Genomic DNA, 18,296 nt, shown 5'->3' with positions numbered 1-18,296 from the left:
GCCCTAAAAACCTCCCTCGGGAGGCGTTCGGGTGGCATCCTGACCAGATGCCCGAACCACCTCATCTGGCTCCTCTCGATGTGGAGGAGCAGCGGCTTTACTTTGAGTTCCTCCCGGATGACAGAGCTTCTCACCCTATCTCTAAGGGAGAGCCCCGCCACACGGCGGAGGAAACTCATTTCGGCCGCTTGTACCCGTGATCTTATCCTTTCGGTCATGACCCAAAGTTCATGACCATAGGTGAGGATGGGAACGTAGATCGACCGGTAAATTGAGAGCTTTGCCTTCCGGCTCAGCTCCTTCTTCACCACAACGGATCGGTACAACGTCCGCATTACTGAAGACGCCGCACCGATCCGCCTGTCGATCTCACGATCCACTCTTCCCCCACTCGTGAACAAGACTCCTAGGTACTTGAACTCCTCCACTTGGGGCAGGGTCTCCTCCCCAACCCGGAGATGGCACTCCACCCTTTTCCGGGAGAGAACCATGGACTCGGATTTGGAGGTGCTGATTCTCATTCCGGCCGCTTCACACCGAACCGATCCAGTGAGAGCTGAAGATCCCGGCCAGATGAAGCCAACAGGACCACATCGTCTGCAAAAAGCAGAGACCTAATCCCGCGGCCACCAAACCGGAACCCCTCAATGCCTTGACTGCGCCTAGAAATTCTGTCCATAAAAGTTATGAACAGAATCGGTGACAAAGGGCAGCCTTAGCGGAGTCCAACCCTCACTGGAAACGTGTCCGACTTACTGCCAGCAATGCGGACCAAGCTCTGACACTGATCGTACAGGGATCGGACTGCCACAATAAGACAGTCCGATACCCCATACTCTCTGAGCACTCCCCACAGGACTTCCCGAGGGACACGGTCGAATGGCTTCTCCAAGTCCACAAAGCACATGTAGACTGGTTGGGCAAACTCCCATGCACCCTCAAGAACCCTGGCGAGAGTATAGAGCTGGTCCACAGTTCTCTCTCTGAGCTGCCACCTTACCGTGGTAGAGGAGTTTGCGTGTCCCAATTATCCTAGGAGCTATGTTGTCCGGGGGCTTTAAGCCCCCTGGTAGGGTCTCCCAAGGCAAACTGGTCCTAGGTGAGGGACCAGACAAAGAGCAGCTCGAAAACCTCTATGAAAAGTAAAAACAAAGGATCCAGATTTCTCTCGCCCGGACGCGGGTCACCGGGGCCCCCCTCTGGAGCCAGGCCCGGAGGTGGGGCACGATGGCGAGCGCCTAGTGGCCGGGCCTGTACCCATGGGGCCCGGCCGGGCACAGCCCGAAGAGGCAACGTGGGTCCCCCCTCCAATGGGCTCACCACACATAGCAGGGGCCATAGAGGTCGGGTGCAATGTGAGCTGGGCGGCAGCCGAAGGCAGGACACTTGGCGGTCCGATCCTCGGCTACATAAGCTCGCTCTTGGGCAAATCATTGTATTCCGTTTATATCTACATATGACACAATTTCCCAACTCATATGGAAACGGGCTTTGTATATTTATTGAATAATACTTCAAAAAATATGAATGTAAGTTCATAAACTGTGAAAAAAAATGCAACAATAAAATATTCAGTGTTGACAGCTAGATTTTTTGTGGACATGTTCCATAAATATTGATGTTGAAGATTTCTTTTTTTGTGAGGAAATGTTTAGAATTAAGTTCATGAATCCAGATGGATCTCTATTACAATCCCCAAAGAGGGCACTTTAAGTTGATGATTACTTCTATGTGTAGAAATCTGTATTTATAATTGAATCACTTGTTTAGTTTTCAACAAGTTTTCAGATATTTTTATATCTTTTTTCCAAATAATTCAAGAAAAACCACTACAAATGAGCAATATTTTGCACTGTTATACAATTTAATAAATCAGAAACTGATGACACAGTGCTGTATTTTACATTTGTATCTCTTTTTTTCCAACAAAAAATGATTTGCTCTGATTAGGCTGCACTTGAATCAAAAACATTTTCACAGGGGGTACATCACTGAAAAAAGGTTGAGAACCATTGCTCTACAGCACTAAGCCTTCAGGGTAATGTAGAAATAAACATTTAGCAAAACACTGGCGTCCTAACTTCCTAATTTACATGTATTTATTCAAACTTTATTCATCCCGACTATGTGAAATTAAGAGCATGATTTCAATTGCAATGATGACCTAGAAAAGAGGCAGCATTTTAATGATAGAGATGTTGACGTGGGATGATAATCTCTCAATGTCTATCATTTACAAACTAAAATTATCGCAAAAGATCCCTCTCAACAGTTTCAAAAATGCTCTTAACATGCGGGAATAAAAGTTTAAGATGGGCAAAGGCTCTTCAAGCGTAAAACATACTCAGATGATGTCTGCAACTTTTGCACAAAAAAGCATACAGCAGATAATGATACATTTGGTGGTGTTTTTTCTATAGTTATAATGTATTATTAGTATTATTACTTATGAATTGAAACAGTACAGTAGTTTGACAATGAACTCCTGAGTACCGTATTTCCTTTAAATGCCGCAGGGCATATAGTATGCGCCTGCCTTGAATTACTGCAAGGTCAAACCCGCTTCCCAAAATAATTAGTGCATGCTTAGTATTACCGCCTGGTCAAACTTGTGACGTCATGAGTGACACTTCCCCTGTCGTCATTTTCAAAATGGAGGAGGCTGGTTTCAATACCGGTCATTTGAAATCGCATAAAGGGAAGAAGATTAAGAGCTATTCGGGTAGGATTTAAGGTCCAAGCTTACATCACACTCAAATTTTTAATGCATACATTTGGTAAGTGCCGGAGTAAGAAGAGGTTTTAAAATAATTAGAGCATGCTTACTTTTACCGCATGCCTTTGGTAAGCGCAGGAGTGAAAAGAGGTTTTAAATTAATTAGCGCCCGGCGGCAATTCAAAAAAATACAGTAAGTACTTTTACAGCCAACTAGTGTCTATATTTAAGCCTGCATGGTAAAAAACAAGTATAAATTCTTATTTTTTTTCCAAGTTTTGTTGCAATCATCCATTTTCTACCGCTTATTCTCTTTTGTAGCTGGCGCCTATCTCAGCTACAATTGGGCGGAAGGCGGAGTACACCCTGGACAAGTCGCCACCTCATTGCAGTTGTTGCAATCATGTGCTAACAAATTCACAGAATCACAAATTGATTTAATGTTATTTTAAAAAATAAAAATAAAAAAGTTGTTGCAAATTCAGTCATTTTTGGCCACAACAATCGCAAAAAGAAGCGAGCAAAATATTGTCCGGACTGATATTACCATGACCTTACAGACTGCTCAAACACTTAACCAATGGTGTGAATGCGCTTAATTTGACATTGGACTTTTGGGTTAATAGTTTGCAAGAAACATTTGGAATGTGTGTGTGTGTTTGTGTGTGTGTGTGTGCGTGTGTGTGTGTGTGTGTGTGTGTGTGTGTGTGTGTGTGTGTGTGTGTGTGTGTGTGTGTGTGTGCGTGTGTGTGTGTGTGTGTGTGTGTGTGTGTGTGTGTGTGTGTGTGTGTGTGTGTGTGTGTGTGTGTGTGTGTGTGTGTGTGTGCGCGCATGTATACAGTATGTATATAGGGCTGGGCGATATATCGATATACCCGATATATTGCGGGTTTGTCTCTGTTCGACATAGAAAATGACTTTCGTGATATTCGAGCATACGTTCTCACGCAGTTGCTTTTAGCTGCGGGAATTTCACTACATGCATTTCCCTCTCTTTCTTGTCTCTCCTTCTCACAGAGATTTAAAACAAGCGCACCTTCTTACATACGTCACATACGTCACGTGTGCAACCTCACACGCTCCCGCGTAGCAGACGGGTGGTGACATGGAAAAGTTAGCTGTAATGCAAACGGTGCGGTGCAGGTGGTAATACGAGAGAGAGAGGGTGCGAATCTGGAAACAAATGAAGGAAAAATTAATTCCCAAGAAAAACACCACGGGGTCCATCGTCTGGCGGTGGTTTGGTTTCAATCGGGAATATGTTGAACAATTACTGTATGCGGCAAAAGCATTGCTACAAAAAGTAGCACCACTGCTAATGTGGTATCATTTGAAAAGTCACCCGCTAGAGAATAAGGAGTGCTTGAAACTCTGCATGTCAACATCTCCGGCCGGTGCCACACCAACAAAATGCCGAAGCAACTATTTCCAGATCAACACCGTATGAAAAAAATAGTCAACAACAGAAGGAGATAACGTCCGCAGGAACCTACCACATAGCGATTGATTGAAACTTTTATTATTATATTGTACAGTACAGTACATATTCCGTACAATTGACCACTAAATAGTAACACCCGAATACATTTTTCAAGTTGTTCACGTTAATCAATTCATTGTACACTATTTGATTTCCTATTATGCAGCTCATTTTTATTTGACACTTATTGAAATAGATTGTGTGACATCATGCACAAAAGTGCACTTTATTTTTTAAAACTATTGTAGTGGCGTTCTGTACAAAAAGTGCACTTTAATTTAGTGTTGTTTTGATATGTCATCTTAGTGACATCATGCACAAAAGTGCACTCATAGCTTGTTTTAAAATGTCTCTGACACTCTTGCACTTTCTGTTTTGGAAATGACATGAATGTTTGTGCCATTGCTTGATAACCGTTTAATAAATACAGTTTTGGTAAATTGACTTAGTTGTGATTTCCCTCTCTGCATGAAAGTGTATAATAATATATTAATGAAATATGAACAAGAATGTTTTAATGTAGACACATAGAATCATCATATTGCTGCGATTATATGCATCAGGTGTTCATTCAAGGCTAAGGCAAAATATTGAGATACATATTGTGTATCAAGACATGGCCTAAAAATATTGAGATATTAATAAAAGGCCATATCGCCCAGCCCTATATTTATATTTAGAAAACCCAAAACCAGTGAAGTTGGAACGTTGTGTAAATCGTAAATAAAAACAGAATACAATGATTTGCAAATCCTTTTCCACTTATATTCAATTGAATTTACTGCAAACACAAGATATTTAACATTTAAGTTGGAAAACTTTATTTTTTGCAAATATTAGCTCATTTGAAATTTGATGCCTGCAACATGTTTCAAAAAAGCTGGCATACGTGGCAAGAAAGACTGAGAAAGTTGAGGAATGCTCATGAAACACTTATTTGGAACATCCCACAGTTGAACAGGCTAATTGGGAACAGGTGGGTGCCAGGATAGGGTATAAAAGCAGCTTAAATTAAATGCTCAATCATTCACAAACAAAGATGGGAGGAGGGTCATTACTTTGTGAAGAAATGTGTGAGCAAAATGTCAAACAGTTTCAGAACAACATTTCTCAACAAGCCATTGCAAGGAATTTAGGGACTTCACCATCTACGGTCCGTAATATCATCAAAAGGTTTAGAGAATCTGGAGAAATCACTGCACTTTAGCGATGATATTACGGACCTTCAATCCCTCAGGCGGTACTGCATCAAAAGCGACATCAATGTGTAAAGGATATCGTCACATGGGCTCAGGAACACTTCAGAAAACCACTGTCAGTAACTGCAGTTTGTAGCTACATCTGTAAGTGCAAGTTAAAACTCTACTATGTAAAGCCAAATCCATTTATCAACAACACCCAGAAACACCGCCTGGCTTTGCTGGGCCCGAGCTCATCTAAGATGGACTGATGCAAAGTGGAAAAGTGTTCTGTGGTCTGACGAGTCCACATTTCATATTGTTTTGGAAACTGTCGATGATGTGGCCTCCAGAACAAAGAGGAAAATAACTATACGGATTGTTATAGGCGCAAAGTTCAACAGCCAGCATCTGTGATGGTCTGGGGGTGTATTAGTGCCCAAGGCATGGATAACTTACACATCTGTGAAGGCACCATTTAATGCTGAATGGTACATACAGGTTTTGGAGCAACATATGTTGCCATCCAAGCAACGTTATCATGGACGCCCCTGCTTATTTCAGCAAAAAAATACCAAACCGCGTGTTACAACAGCGTGGCTTCATAGTAAAAGGGTGCAGGTACTAGACTGGCCTGCCTGTAGTCCAGACCTGTCTCCCATTGAAAATGTGTGGCACAGTATCAATCCATCCATTTTGTACCGCTTGTCCCTTTCGGGGTTGCGGGGGGCGCTGCAGCCTATCTCAGCTGCATTCAGGCGGAAGGTGGCGTACACCCTGGACAAGTTCACCTCATCACAGGGCCAACACAGATTGACAGACATCTTTCACACGAAGCGTAAAATTCGAGGACAGAGCATCTTAAGATGTACTTCAAGCAAGAATGGGAAAATATTCCACCTGAAAAGCTTCATAAATTAGTTCCTCAGTTCCCAAACTTTTACTGAGTGTTGTTAAAAGGAAAGGCCATGTAACACAGTGGTAAAAATGCCCCTGTGCCAACTTTTTTTGCAATGTGTTGCTGCCATTAAATTCTAAGTTAATGATTATTTGCAAAAAAAATTCAGTTAGTCAGTTTGAACATTAAACATCTTGCCTTTGCAGTCCATTCAATTGAATATTAGTTGAAAAGGATTTGCAAATCGTTGTATTTTGTTTTTATTTACGAATTACAAAATGTGCCAACTTCACTGGTTTTGGGTTTTGCATATATATATATATATATATATATATATATATATATATATATATATATATATATATATATATATATATGTATAATTTAGCATCCCCGCTTAAAATGAACAATAATTCAGCATAGCGTACTTTTTACATGGCCACAGATCAATTTAAAGCCCCTGTTGAGTCAGTTGACCTTGTGTGTGTGTGCCCGCGCGCGCGCGTGTGTGTGTGTGTGCGTGTGCGTGTGTTTATGTGTGTGTGCGCGGCCACATGTTCCCTATGAATGCCCTCCAGTGCCCATTTGACCACAGCGTCTAATTAGGGATCTTGCTTTAAAGCTTAGAGAGAGCAATACAACATGATTCCCAGCTGCTATTTATTGGTGTATTTCAATTAAAGCTTTTGTTAACAAGGATACAGTTTACCAACCCAAATAACCTGTAGTAATACAAATTCCCATTGTAAAAAAACGTCAAAGATTCATTCCTGATACCCCGTTATTTGCCCTCTCGTCATTTTAGTGCCAAATCCTGACACTGTCGGTGGTTACCATGGCAACTGCACAACCAACATGCACACTATGGGCCGCATGCACTGCTAAAACAACTGGTATAAAATGGCATAAAAATGCCATCTTATATCAAACTACGATATACATCAGGCTTACCTGTAAAATCCACAGTAAAATATGACATCTATTATAGTTCCAGGCGAGTGTTACTTGTGAGCCCCCCCTTCCCCCAAATATCTAGGTTAGAAACACAGAAAGAGAAGCCCAGTGGCCTACATACTGCAACAAGCCAGTCTTGAATTAGACACAGAAATGCATGAAAATATGTTTAAGATTGTCAAGAAATGATAGCACAAAGTTTTTTTAGTTGGTGTGCCTGTGGAGCCCCTCTTCAGCAATCATGCATACAACACATGCACAGCAGCACATTGCAGTTAGCTTTATTTCCAAAAAGTCAAAGAAACGCGTTCTTAACATTGACGCCTTTTGCTGTGTAAATAATGCAGGACAGTCATTGGCTGATTAGTGAATTATTCACTAGGGGAGCGGATCACAAGATATGTGGCCTTCGTCCAAGACGACGAAGAAGCGTCCATTATAGATGGACCAAAATATATCTGTCATGGTGTATTTTAGCTCTGTCAATATCTATGGCGAGTGCTGTACTGATTCATGCTGGTTTGCCTAAGCTGTTTTAAAGCTGTCAAGGGAACTTCTCACTTAGCTTGTACTGTATGTACAAAAACACTCATATGGACATTATATTGACATGCAGTTACTTTACTCTCTCCAATACTGTAATTCATTTCTGGTTCCTTTTCTTCATAGTTGTTTTATTACACAAATATTTTTTTTTTTAAATATTCACAGTGGAACTTCCTAGGAACAGATTTCTAAAACTATTTTACCAAACGAAACCAAGGAAATGGCAGTAATCTGTTACAGCGGCAAACAAAGCTTCCAATAAAAACTCAGGGGATTTTTTTAAAGAACGAACATATCATTGAAGCGTATAAATAAGTTACCCATCATAATATTAACATGTCAAACTACATGGGGGAAATTAAAACGAGGAGATCATTAAAGATCATAAAAAATTGTAATAATCGGTTCCAGTGTCAACATGTCCAGAATATAAAAACATAGCTACAGGCATTCTAACTCTATATAACTCATTAAACATCAAGGTGTATGAATAAGTTAACCACTGTCATACTGATATATGTTTTTAACACTCTTAAACATTGCACGGGTACATGCAAAAGGTAGACCATCCATTCATTTTCTGCCGCTTGTCCCTTACAGCAGTGTTCTCCAACCAGTGTGCTGCGGCACACTACTGTGCCGTGAGATACGATCTGGTGTGCCGTGGGAGATCATCTAATTACACCCTTTTGGGGTAAAAAAAATTTTTTTGCAAACCAGTAATTGTAGTCTGCAAATGATATGTTGTTGTTGAGTGTCGGTGTTGTCTAAAACCACTGTGCCGCGGCACACTAGTGTGCTGTGAGATACAGTCTGGTGTGCCGTGAAAAATTATGTATTTTCACCTACTTGGGTTAAAAATGTTTTTTGCAAACCAGTAATTATAGTCTGCAAATGATGTGTTGTTGTTGAGTGTCGTGCTGTCGAGAGCTCGGCAGTGACCGTGTAATACTCTTCCATATCAGTAAGTGGCAGCCGGTAGCTAATTGCTTTGTAGATGTAGGGAACAACGGGAGGCAGTGTGCAGGTAATAAGGTGTTTAATGCTTACACCAAAAATAAACAAAATACGAGTGCCCCTTAAGAAAAAGCATTGAAGCTTAGGGAAGGCTATGCAGAACGAAACAAAAACTGAACTGGCTACGAAGTAAACAAAAATTGAATGCTGGACGACAGCAAAGACTTACTGTGGAGCAAAGGCGGCGTCCACAATGTACATCCGAACATGACATGACAATCAACAATGTCCCCACAAAGAAGGATAAATACGACTGAAATATTCTTGATTGCTAAAACTTAGTAAATACGGGAAATATCGCTCAAAGGAAGACATGAAACTGCTGGTTTAAAGTCGTATCCAACAATTGCGACAACAACGTTTTACTGTCAACTAAGATTTGTTATTTAATGATTTCTGCTTGTGGTGTTCCTCCGGATTTTTTCAACGCAAAAAATGTGCCTTGGATCAAAAAAGGTTGAAAAACACTGCCTTACAGGGTCGTGGGGGATGCTGGAGCTTATCCCAGCTGCACTTGGGTGAAAGGCGGAGTACACCCTGGACAAGTCGCCACCTCATCACCGGGCCAACACAGATAGACAGACAACATTCAAACTTACACTAGGGCCAATTTAGCGTTGCCAATCAGCCCGAACCCAGGATCGAACCCAGGACCTCCGTATTGTGAGGTGCACGTACTAACCCCAGTTCCCACCGTGCTGCAATATAAAACACAAATACAACACCGCCAGAAGCAGCGAGCTAGATGATGGCTAGTTTGCAGCACATTCTTTTTAAATAATTGTGCAAATTTAGACCTAAATTGACGCAATTTGAAATGACCTCATGGAAAGTTGCATTGTGTTAATCGCGAAAAACAACATTAGACGATCGGACTCAGGCAGGGGTAGGGAACCTATGGCTCGCGAGCCATATGTGGCTCTTTTGATGACTGCATCTGGCTCTCGGATAAAACGGAGCTGACATTGCTTAATACAAAGAGTAATGAATAATTCCACTTGTAATCACAGTGTTTAAAATAACGTTCAAAATATAAAACATTGTCATGCTTTTTTATGTTCAAGAAGTTGCGTTAATGGTGAGAAGTAATTTATTTATTATTGGTTAGTGTGGGGCTTGCCCTCCTGGGGGTTCTTCAGACCACCAAGCACCGACATGACAGCCTGTTTCAGGGTTACAATATTGTTTAATTTTTCAATAAGTATCTCAGTTGCTTTCCAGCAATTGACTTTTTCTCCTTTGTTCTCTCTTGCGCTTTGGCTCCAGCTCCAACCCCGTCTCTCCTACTGGCTGCTGCTTATAACAGAGCGACAGGTGATTAGATAACAATGTTATTACAAAGAATACGAGACCTATTATAGTCTAGAAATGTTGTTCTTACGTAAAAATACAGGCATTGAGTTGTGTTCAGTGTTTAAAAAAAAATAATATGGCTTCTACGGAAATACATTTTAAAATATTTGGCTTTTTGGCTCTCAGCCAAAAAGGTTCTTGACCCCTGCACTCAGGTATTGTGTCTCTATTATCGTATTTATATTTATTGGCAGGTCTGTTGCAGTGCAAGTGCTACATGCTAACAGCCAGCCCGCCCTGACTCACGGCTGAGACATTTTGTTGCAAGGGATAATGATGAATCAAGAGTTTTTTTGTGGCTTGGCCTGTAGTATTGCCACGGTTACATCAATTCGGGATACAGGTGGTAACTACAAAAAAAATTAACATGTCTCAACATTCCAGCATTTAATTTTGACATGTTTCTTTGATACATGTCTACAGTGTGCTGCAAATGGCTCCAAGCATACACTTTGGACACCCCTGCATGAATTGCACCATTATCGAGCATGCACGCTGCAGCCATTTAAGCAAGATCGTTCCACAGCACGTTGTGCTTGACTTACAGTCCAGGTGCTTCTTCTTAGGCGCCATCACTTCATGAGTGGTGGCTTTGCACACAGCCCGGGCCATGTCTGAGCCCGTTAGCTGGTACTGGGCCGCGGCGATGCGGTCCGTTAGCGTCTGCCCAGACATTTGGACCCTCGGTGGGAGAGACAATCAATCTGTAATCGCCCAGGTGGCTCTGCAGCAAACAGGCCTTTGACCTTCTTCGTGCCTGCACAGAAAAAGGCACGGGAAATATGCGTTCGAATAGAGCGTCGTGCTGATATAAAATTAGGGTTTTTTTGTGTGTTACTTATCTGTTTTTTTTTGTTTTTTTTGTGGTTGGACTTACGTGAAATGCTCACGGCTGGCCCGCTTTTCAGCACCTCGGACAGCTAAAAAGCACTCCGTTACGTAACAGCCCACCGGCGATGGAAGCCCCGCAGCTTATATTAAGCCCCCAAATGTGCGAAAACAAAATAACCGTTCCGCTTAACACTCCATAGGTAGTAGCTCCGATATCACGTTCCGATGGCACTTGTAGACGATTCCTCTTCCGGCGTCATCAAAAAGAGGAGGGGAAATAAATCATCAATTATAAACAAAAAAAAAAAACAGTTTTTTTTTATTTAACCCCTTGGTTCTGCGGCGAAAGGAAAATGTGCATCGAATGCGCAAAAGGTGTGCGCAGTGTAAGGAGTCGAGGAGGAGACAGGATCCCCGTTCTCCTTTCTTACGCTATTTCCTTTATTTATTCGCCCTTTAGCTGTATGGACACGGAGGCTCTCCTCCCCCAGTGGATGCTTGGACACGGGTGGGTGACACACACAGACCAGCCCTCGTCTCTTAAAGGGAAATAGACACGGGAGGGAGCAGTTATTGCCGGCTATAAAGGGTTAATAGCCAACATGGCTGCGTTAAACCTGAACATGATGTATTTTCAAAGCCCAACTAGAGTGAGATATAATATGACCCAATTTTGCTTTACACAGTACGCTACAAATGTGTCTACAAACCATCCCCTTAGTTTTTTAATTAGAGTTTTAGTAATTTCAATACTTAATAGTGTCATATAATGTCGCTTTGCATTTCTATAGAAGTGTATTTCTCGCACAATATAGCGAAGCTTTGCGGGCCTGATTGTCACGTTGCCTAGCGTCATTACGTCACATGACGTACCCGCATAGATATTAACACGTAGACACCGCCTTCCCCTTGTCAGGGATAGATGCCGCGTTGGCTGCTGGGGTGCAGGAAATTCGGCCGCCATCTTGAACCGGTCAACTTCTTTGATTGATTGAAACTTTTATTAGTAGATTTCACAGTTCAGTACATATTCCGTGCAATTGACCTCTAAAAGGTAACACTCGAATAAGTTTTTCAACTTGTTTAAGTCGGGGTCTACTCCTATTTTCAATCAATCAATCAATCAATCAATGTTTATTTATATAGCCCTAAATCACAAGTGCCTCCAAGGGCTGCACAAACCACAACGACATCCTTGGTAGGGCCCACATAAGGGCAAGGAAAAACTCACCCCAGTGGGACGTCGACCGTGATGACTATGAGAAACCTTGGAGAGGACAACATTTTTGGGCAACACCCCCCCCCCACCCCCCCCCCACCCCCTTAGGGGACCGAAAGCAATGGATGTTGAGCGGATCTAACATGATATTGTAAAAGTCAAATCCATAGTGGATCTAACGTAACCGTGAAAATCAAGTCCAAAGTGGATCCAATATAGTAGCGAGAGTCCCATCCAAAGTGGAGCCAGCAGGGAACCATCCCAAGCGGAGGCGGATCAACAGCGCAGAGATGTCCCCATAGGCGAGCGGTTCATCTTGGGTCCCGACTCTGGACGAGCGGTCCATCCTGGGTCCCAGTTTTGGACAGCCAGTACTTCATCCATGGCCACCAGACCGGACCCCCTCCACAAGGGAGGGGGGGACATAGGAGAAAAAAGAAAAGAAACGGCAGATCAACTGGTCTAAAAAAGGGGGTCTATTTAAAGGCTAGAGTATACAAATAAGTTTAAAGATGAGACTTAAATGCTTCTACTGAGGTAGCATCTCGAACTGTTACCGGGAGGGCATTCCAGAGTACTGGAGCCCGAAAAGAAAACGCTCTATAGCCCGCAGACTTTTATGGAGCTGTGGGAATCACTAATAAGCCGGAGTCCTTTGAACGCAGATTTCTTGCCGGGACATATGGTACAATACAATCGGCAAGATAGGCTGGAGCTTGACCGTGTAGTATTTTATACGTAAGTAGTAAAACCTTCAAGTCACATCTTAAGTGCACAGGAAGCCAGTGCAGGTGAGCCAGTATAGGCGTAATATGATCAAACTTTCTTGTTCTTGTCAAAAGTCTAGCAGCCGCATTTTGTACCAACTGTAGTCTTTTAATTTTGAGCAGCATCCATCCATCCATCCATCGATTTCCTACCGCTTATTCCCTTTCGGGGTCGCGGGGGGCGCTGGCGCCTATCTCAGCTACAATCGGGCGGAAGGCGGGGTACACCCTGGACAAGTCGCCACCTCATCGCAGGGCCAACACAGATAGACAGACAACATTCACACTCACATTCACACACTAGGGCCAATTTAGTGTTGCCAATCAACCTATCCCCAGGTGCATGTCTTTGGAAGTGGGAGGAAGCCGGAGTACCCGGAGGGAACCCACGCATTCACGGGGAGAACATGCAAACTCCACACAGAGCAGCATAAAGAACAAAATGCCAGAGCACTGTGCTGAAAAATAGGGCTCACAGCATTACTTTTCACAAATAAGAGTGAACATTGCTATTGTCGATCAAATACTAATGTGTATATTTTAGGCCATTGGTTCTTTGTTTTATTTTTGCAAAAATGTATACAGTATATCTATTTTTATATTGCTATTTTTATCTTTGGTATGAAAATTATTATGTAACAACATTTATTAGTATTTTTTGGTTCTTTGTTGTTGCTATTTTTGTATTATGACAATTTATTATTGGATCATGTTGTACTGCATTTTAATCGTTTGTTCTGTGGTTGTGTGATGTTTTTTGCCTGGACCCCAGGAAGAATAGTCTCCACTGCGGTGTAGACTAATAGGGATCCTTAATAAACTAATACTATCGTACTGTATTCATGTCTACCAGTGACATTGTTGCCATCTAACTTTAAGCTTAGCTACTGTGTGTTACGTGACAGTGTTCTGGATATGAACTGAGACTTTATTAGTCACATTCCAAAACACTGACTTACATTACTGACATAATAAAGCTATTGTAGGTACAAAACAAATATCAGACTTAGACAAACTTTATTGATCCACAAGGAAAATTGTTCCACACAGTAGCTCAGTTACAAAGGATGGAAAGGCTAAGGAGGGAAAAGATAATGCAGGTATAAAGTAGACTAAAATTGTACCATAGTAGCAATATAAAATATAACATACATGTAATATTTACATATTATATATACAGTATATGATATATACTGGTATATTATATTATTACCATACCAACTTTATTTATAAAGCTCTTTAAAAACAACCACAGTTGAAGAACAAAGGGCTGTACACCACAAATACCGTATTTCCTTGAATTGCCGCAGGGCATATAGTATGCGCCTGCCTTGAATTACTGCCGGGTCAAACTCGCTTCCCAAAATAATTAGCGCATGCTTAGTATTACCGCCTGGTCAAACTCGTGACGTCACGAGTGACACTTCCCCTATCATCATTTTGAAAACCGGTAATTTGAAATCGCGTAAAGGGAAGAAGATTAAGAGCTATTCAGTAGGATTTAAGGTCCAAGCTTACATCACACTCAAATTTCTACTGCATACCTTTGGTAAGTGCCGGAGTGAAGAGGTTTTAAAATAATTAGCGCATGCTTACTTTTACCGCATGCCTTTGGTAAGCGCAGGAGTGAGAAGAGGTTTTAAATTAATTAGCGCCTCGGCGGCAATTCAAGGAAACACGGTAAATACAAGCAAACGACAGACTAAAAATTTTTATTTAAAACAGAGGTAAAATACACATAGAAAAAGCAAATACCACATTATTTTAAGAGCAATGTGTTAGATAAAAAGCAGTTAAACACAGTTGGAGCAGTTCAAAGCCAGTGAGTAAAAATTAGTTTTAAGAAGGGTCGTAAAAGTAGCCAAAGAAGAGGCCTGTCTCACATGGAGAGCGAGATCGTTCCAGAGTTTGGGACCCGCAACAGTGTGTGGAGTTTGCATGTCCTCCCTGTGAATGCGTGGGTTCCCTCCGGGCAAGGGAGTAGGTTTGATTTTGAGATTGGTGGGGACACAAAAGTGCTTCAAGGCAGCACTCTGAAAGTTTACTTTTTTTTTTTTACATTAGCAATCATAATTTCACGTCATGCCGATGTTATAGGGTAAAGCAACTAAAATGAAAGCAAAGGAGACAACTTGGAAGAGTTCTCCTCTTTACTCTTTAGTGTAGGGCTATAGTGCAACTGTGCATCATACTGTCAATTAACATAGCCTACTGTCCATCAACAACATCAGAAATACATTCATGCAATACAAGATTGTAAATAAACATAAATGAACTGTAATAATCTTTTCCCCAACTTGTGTTTAAATCACTCACAAATTTTCCCTTCAACTACTTCTTTCTATTGCTGCTTCTGTACTGTAAATATGTTTGTCACTAATACTCAAATACAAGCAGATTAGTGTCCACTGGTTGTTCCTATTTGAAAGAGCCAAACACATGCCTCCGCCGGTCTGTCACAGAAAAGAACTGTTGGCCAAAAATGTGTTGATGCATCACAGATACATTAAGGACAATGACCATAGAGCTTGATGGTACAGTTACTGCCTGAGCAAAAAGGCTTTTACTAAATATGAATATTACTTAATATTAATTAATTATATTTTAGCATTGTAAAATCACATGATCATCTAGTGAGGGTTTATTGTATTTCCACCACTTTGTTATTTTCAAACTGTTGCTCACTTCTACACAAATACATGAAACTAAAAAATAATTTCAAAAATAAAACGGAAAGTTGAAATCCGGCAATCTGATTGGCTGTTAGCCGTGGTTTAAGTATTCTAAAGCCTTATCACAGCGTAGGCTATCACTCCGCCTCAGGCACACATGACTGGTATGAATGGAAGTTGTTGTCATGTATCCATGACAACAGACTGTTGCAGTCCGTAGTAAAAGACAGCTGATGTTTTTACGATGTTAAAAAACGGACTAAAGTAGTTGAATTCACATGTTTAAGGTTAACTTTCACCTCCGGGGAGGGTTAACAATGGTAAAGGGGACTGAGCATTGACTTTCACCTGAAAAAAAGCGGAGGAAAAGACGAGATGCAGTGCTAATTTGGAGCTAACGTCTGGATAGGTGGGACTATTTTTTCCACAGTGAGGCTATTTTATTGGATAATCAGTATTTCTGGTTGAATAAAACTACATTAAATTGATTGAGTATTCCTATTTCATAATGCCTTTATTTTTAACCGTTTAATAAAAGAAATATATCACTCCAGTCCAAGGTATATGCTCATTATAGCACTCTAAGGGGCGTGACTGGAGTGATATATTGTTGAATTATTCAATATTGTTGAGCCTCTATACACCCTTGAAGTATCTTACAGTTTGACTCCTAAAGAAGTCTCTTATATCCAGTTTTCTTTTCATTGACATCCTTCAAAACCTAAAGCACGCACGCACGCAAACAGACACAAACACAATGTAAATCACAGCACTGATATTAAAATCCATCTAGCTACCGTGTGCCAGGAACAACAAATGCCGAACATGTTGAAGACTTACACTTACAACTTACACTTACAAGTTAGAACTTACAACTTACACCGAGTTGCACTGCCTCTCGTCCGCTCGCTAGCAACTAGCATGTAGGCTAGCTTTTACAAGCCGAAGGCGTGACAGCGGGGACAGCCAATCACACGTAAGTTAGCATGAAAGAGGCAACCAATCAGGGAGCGATATTTAGCTTAGAGGCGGGACTTCTAGCAGAGACCGACATTTAACCCTTTGTGTGCCATAATCATTGACTAAACATTATGGGCAGCGGTTGTATTGATAGTGACAACACAGTAGCGGCTGGATATTGGTAGGCACGTGTCCCTAGCGTCCCTACCCAATTCTACGCCCTTGCCTCCGGGTACTCCGGCTTCCTCCCATGCACCTGGGGATAGGTTGATTGGCAACACTAAATTGGCCCTAGTGTGTGAATGTGAGTGTGAATGTTGTCTGTCTATCTGTTTTGGCCCTGGGATGAGTAGGGGACTTGTCCAGGGTGTAACCCGCCTTCCGCCCGAGTGTAGCTGTGATAGGCAACTGCGCCCCCCGCGACACCGAAAGGAATAAGCGGGAGAAAATGGATGGATGGATATACTATCAGTGGCGGATGCTGGTCTCTCAAGGAGGGGAAGCTGAATTTCGGCCTACACCATAAAATGTGTTTGTTTATTATTACGTAAATTCTGCCCTCCGTTCCTTTTTAAGAAAATAATCCGTGGCCTTGTCGTACCAAGAAGGCGCCTTTTCCAGGGATTTGACAAGTGTCCTCTCAATGGTCAGCAGAGCTAGGCTGCTTGAACGGCCTTGAAAGACTTGAGCTGCTTTAAACAGGAGAAACTCCTTTCTACACCTGTAGATGTAGCTCCAATCCTTGCCACTAATAGCAATAGTTTGTAAACCTGTGTGCATTATAAATGTATGTTTGTTGTTTTTAAATAAAAATAAAAATAAAACATTTAAATTATCTCCCATTAAGTGCAGCTTGCCACCTAGCTAGCTCGCTAGCTGGGACTGGCGCGGTGCTAGTGAGACGTGTGTCCGTCTGTGAGTGCTTTGAGACGGTGGAGGGGCTCAGCAGCACCTGTTGCTCGGTAAGGACAGAAACTGCAGAGTGAAAAAAGTCAGTCTACAAACACAAAAAAACACCAGAAATAGAAGTTCTATTTGTCACTGGTTGTTTTTAACAAAGAAAATGTCGCTAAGAGGATCAGGAAAGTCTCTGGTTCAACTCAGAACAACAGAATTAATATTAAAAACTGACGTTTACAACACAAAATCGCTGATTCGCTCTTTTCGCTGTCAATCAAAAAGGGAATCAGCCTTAGACAGATCATGCGATCACCATGCAGAAGTTGAGCGTACGGACCAGCCGAGGCCTGCCGACTGCTCCATAGACCGCTAGAGACGTTGAGCATCCAATGGGCGGGACACAGCCCAGCATTTATCCAATGACTTGTCTTGTTTTGCTGCAGTGTTTGAACTCTGGAGGGCCAGCGTCTACACTGTTTAAAGCACTGTGAAGAGAGAGCAAATGGAGGTCCTCAATTACACCCATAAAAACCCGATAAAAAAACATTCAAAAAGTGCCAATAATACTCAATTTACTGTATATTTTGAGGCTTGAATATTAACCAGGTGTTTGTGGTATTGTTATTATAAGCGCTTACGCAGACAAACTATTTATAGCGGCACCGTGATCACTATCGTGATTGCCTGTGTTTACATCATCATAAGGTGCTTCCTGGCTTTCGTTGTTCGTGAAAGTTTATTGTAGATCATTGTTACGGGCTCCCAGCCGTCCTCGTGTGGGTTGCGGTGACACTGGACACACGAC

General features: G+C 41.8%; 1 protein-coding gene across 1 annotated transcript in view; it reads right to left on the bottom strand.

Moving 5' to 3' along the window:
• snap91b (synaptosome associated protein 91b) overlaps positions 1-11,495 on the bottom strand; it is a 57,171-nt gene extending 45,676 nt beyond the window's left edge. Inside the window, exons 1-2 of the mRNA XM_061900774.1 lie at positions 11,020-11,495; positions 10,688-10,899 (exon numbers count right to left, since the gene is read on the bottom strand). Of these exons, the coding sequence (XP_061756758.1) occupies positions 10,688-10,817 (130 nt within the window). The 5' untranslated portion in view covers positions 10,818-10,899; positions 11,020-11,495. The remainder of the gene's footprint in view (positions 1-10,687; positions 10,900-11,019) is intronic.
• Positions 11,496-18,296: the final 6,801 nt, after the last annotated feature.

Source organism: Nerophis ophidion, linkage group LG05 (assembly GCF_033978795.1).
Source record: "Nerophis ophidion isolate RoL-2023_Sa linkage group LG05, RoL_Noph_v1.0, whole genome shotgun sequence".
Lineage (NCBI taxonomy): Eukaryota > Metazoa > Chordata > Actinopteri > Syngnathiformes > Syngnathidae > Nerophis > Nerophis ophidion.
The sequence above is the reverse complement of the archived record's forward strand: the minus strand, read 5'-3'. Positions and strand labels throughout refer to the sequence as shown.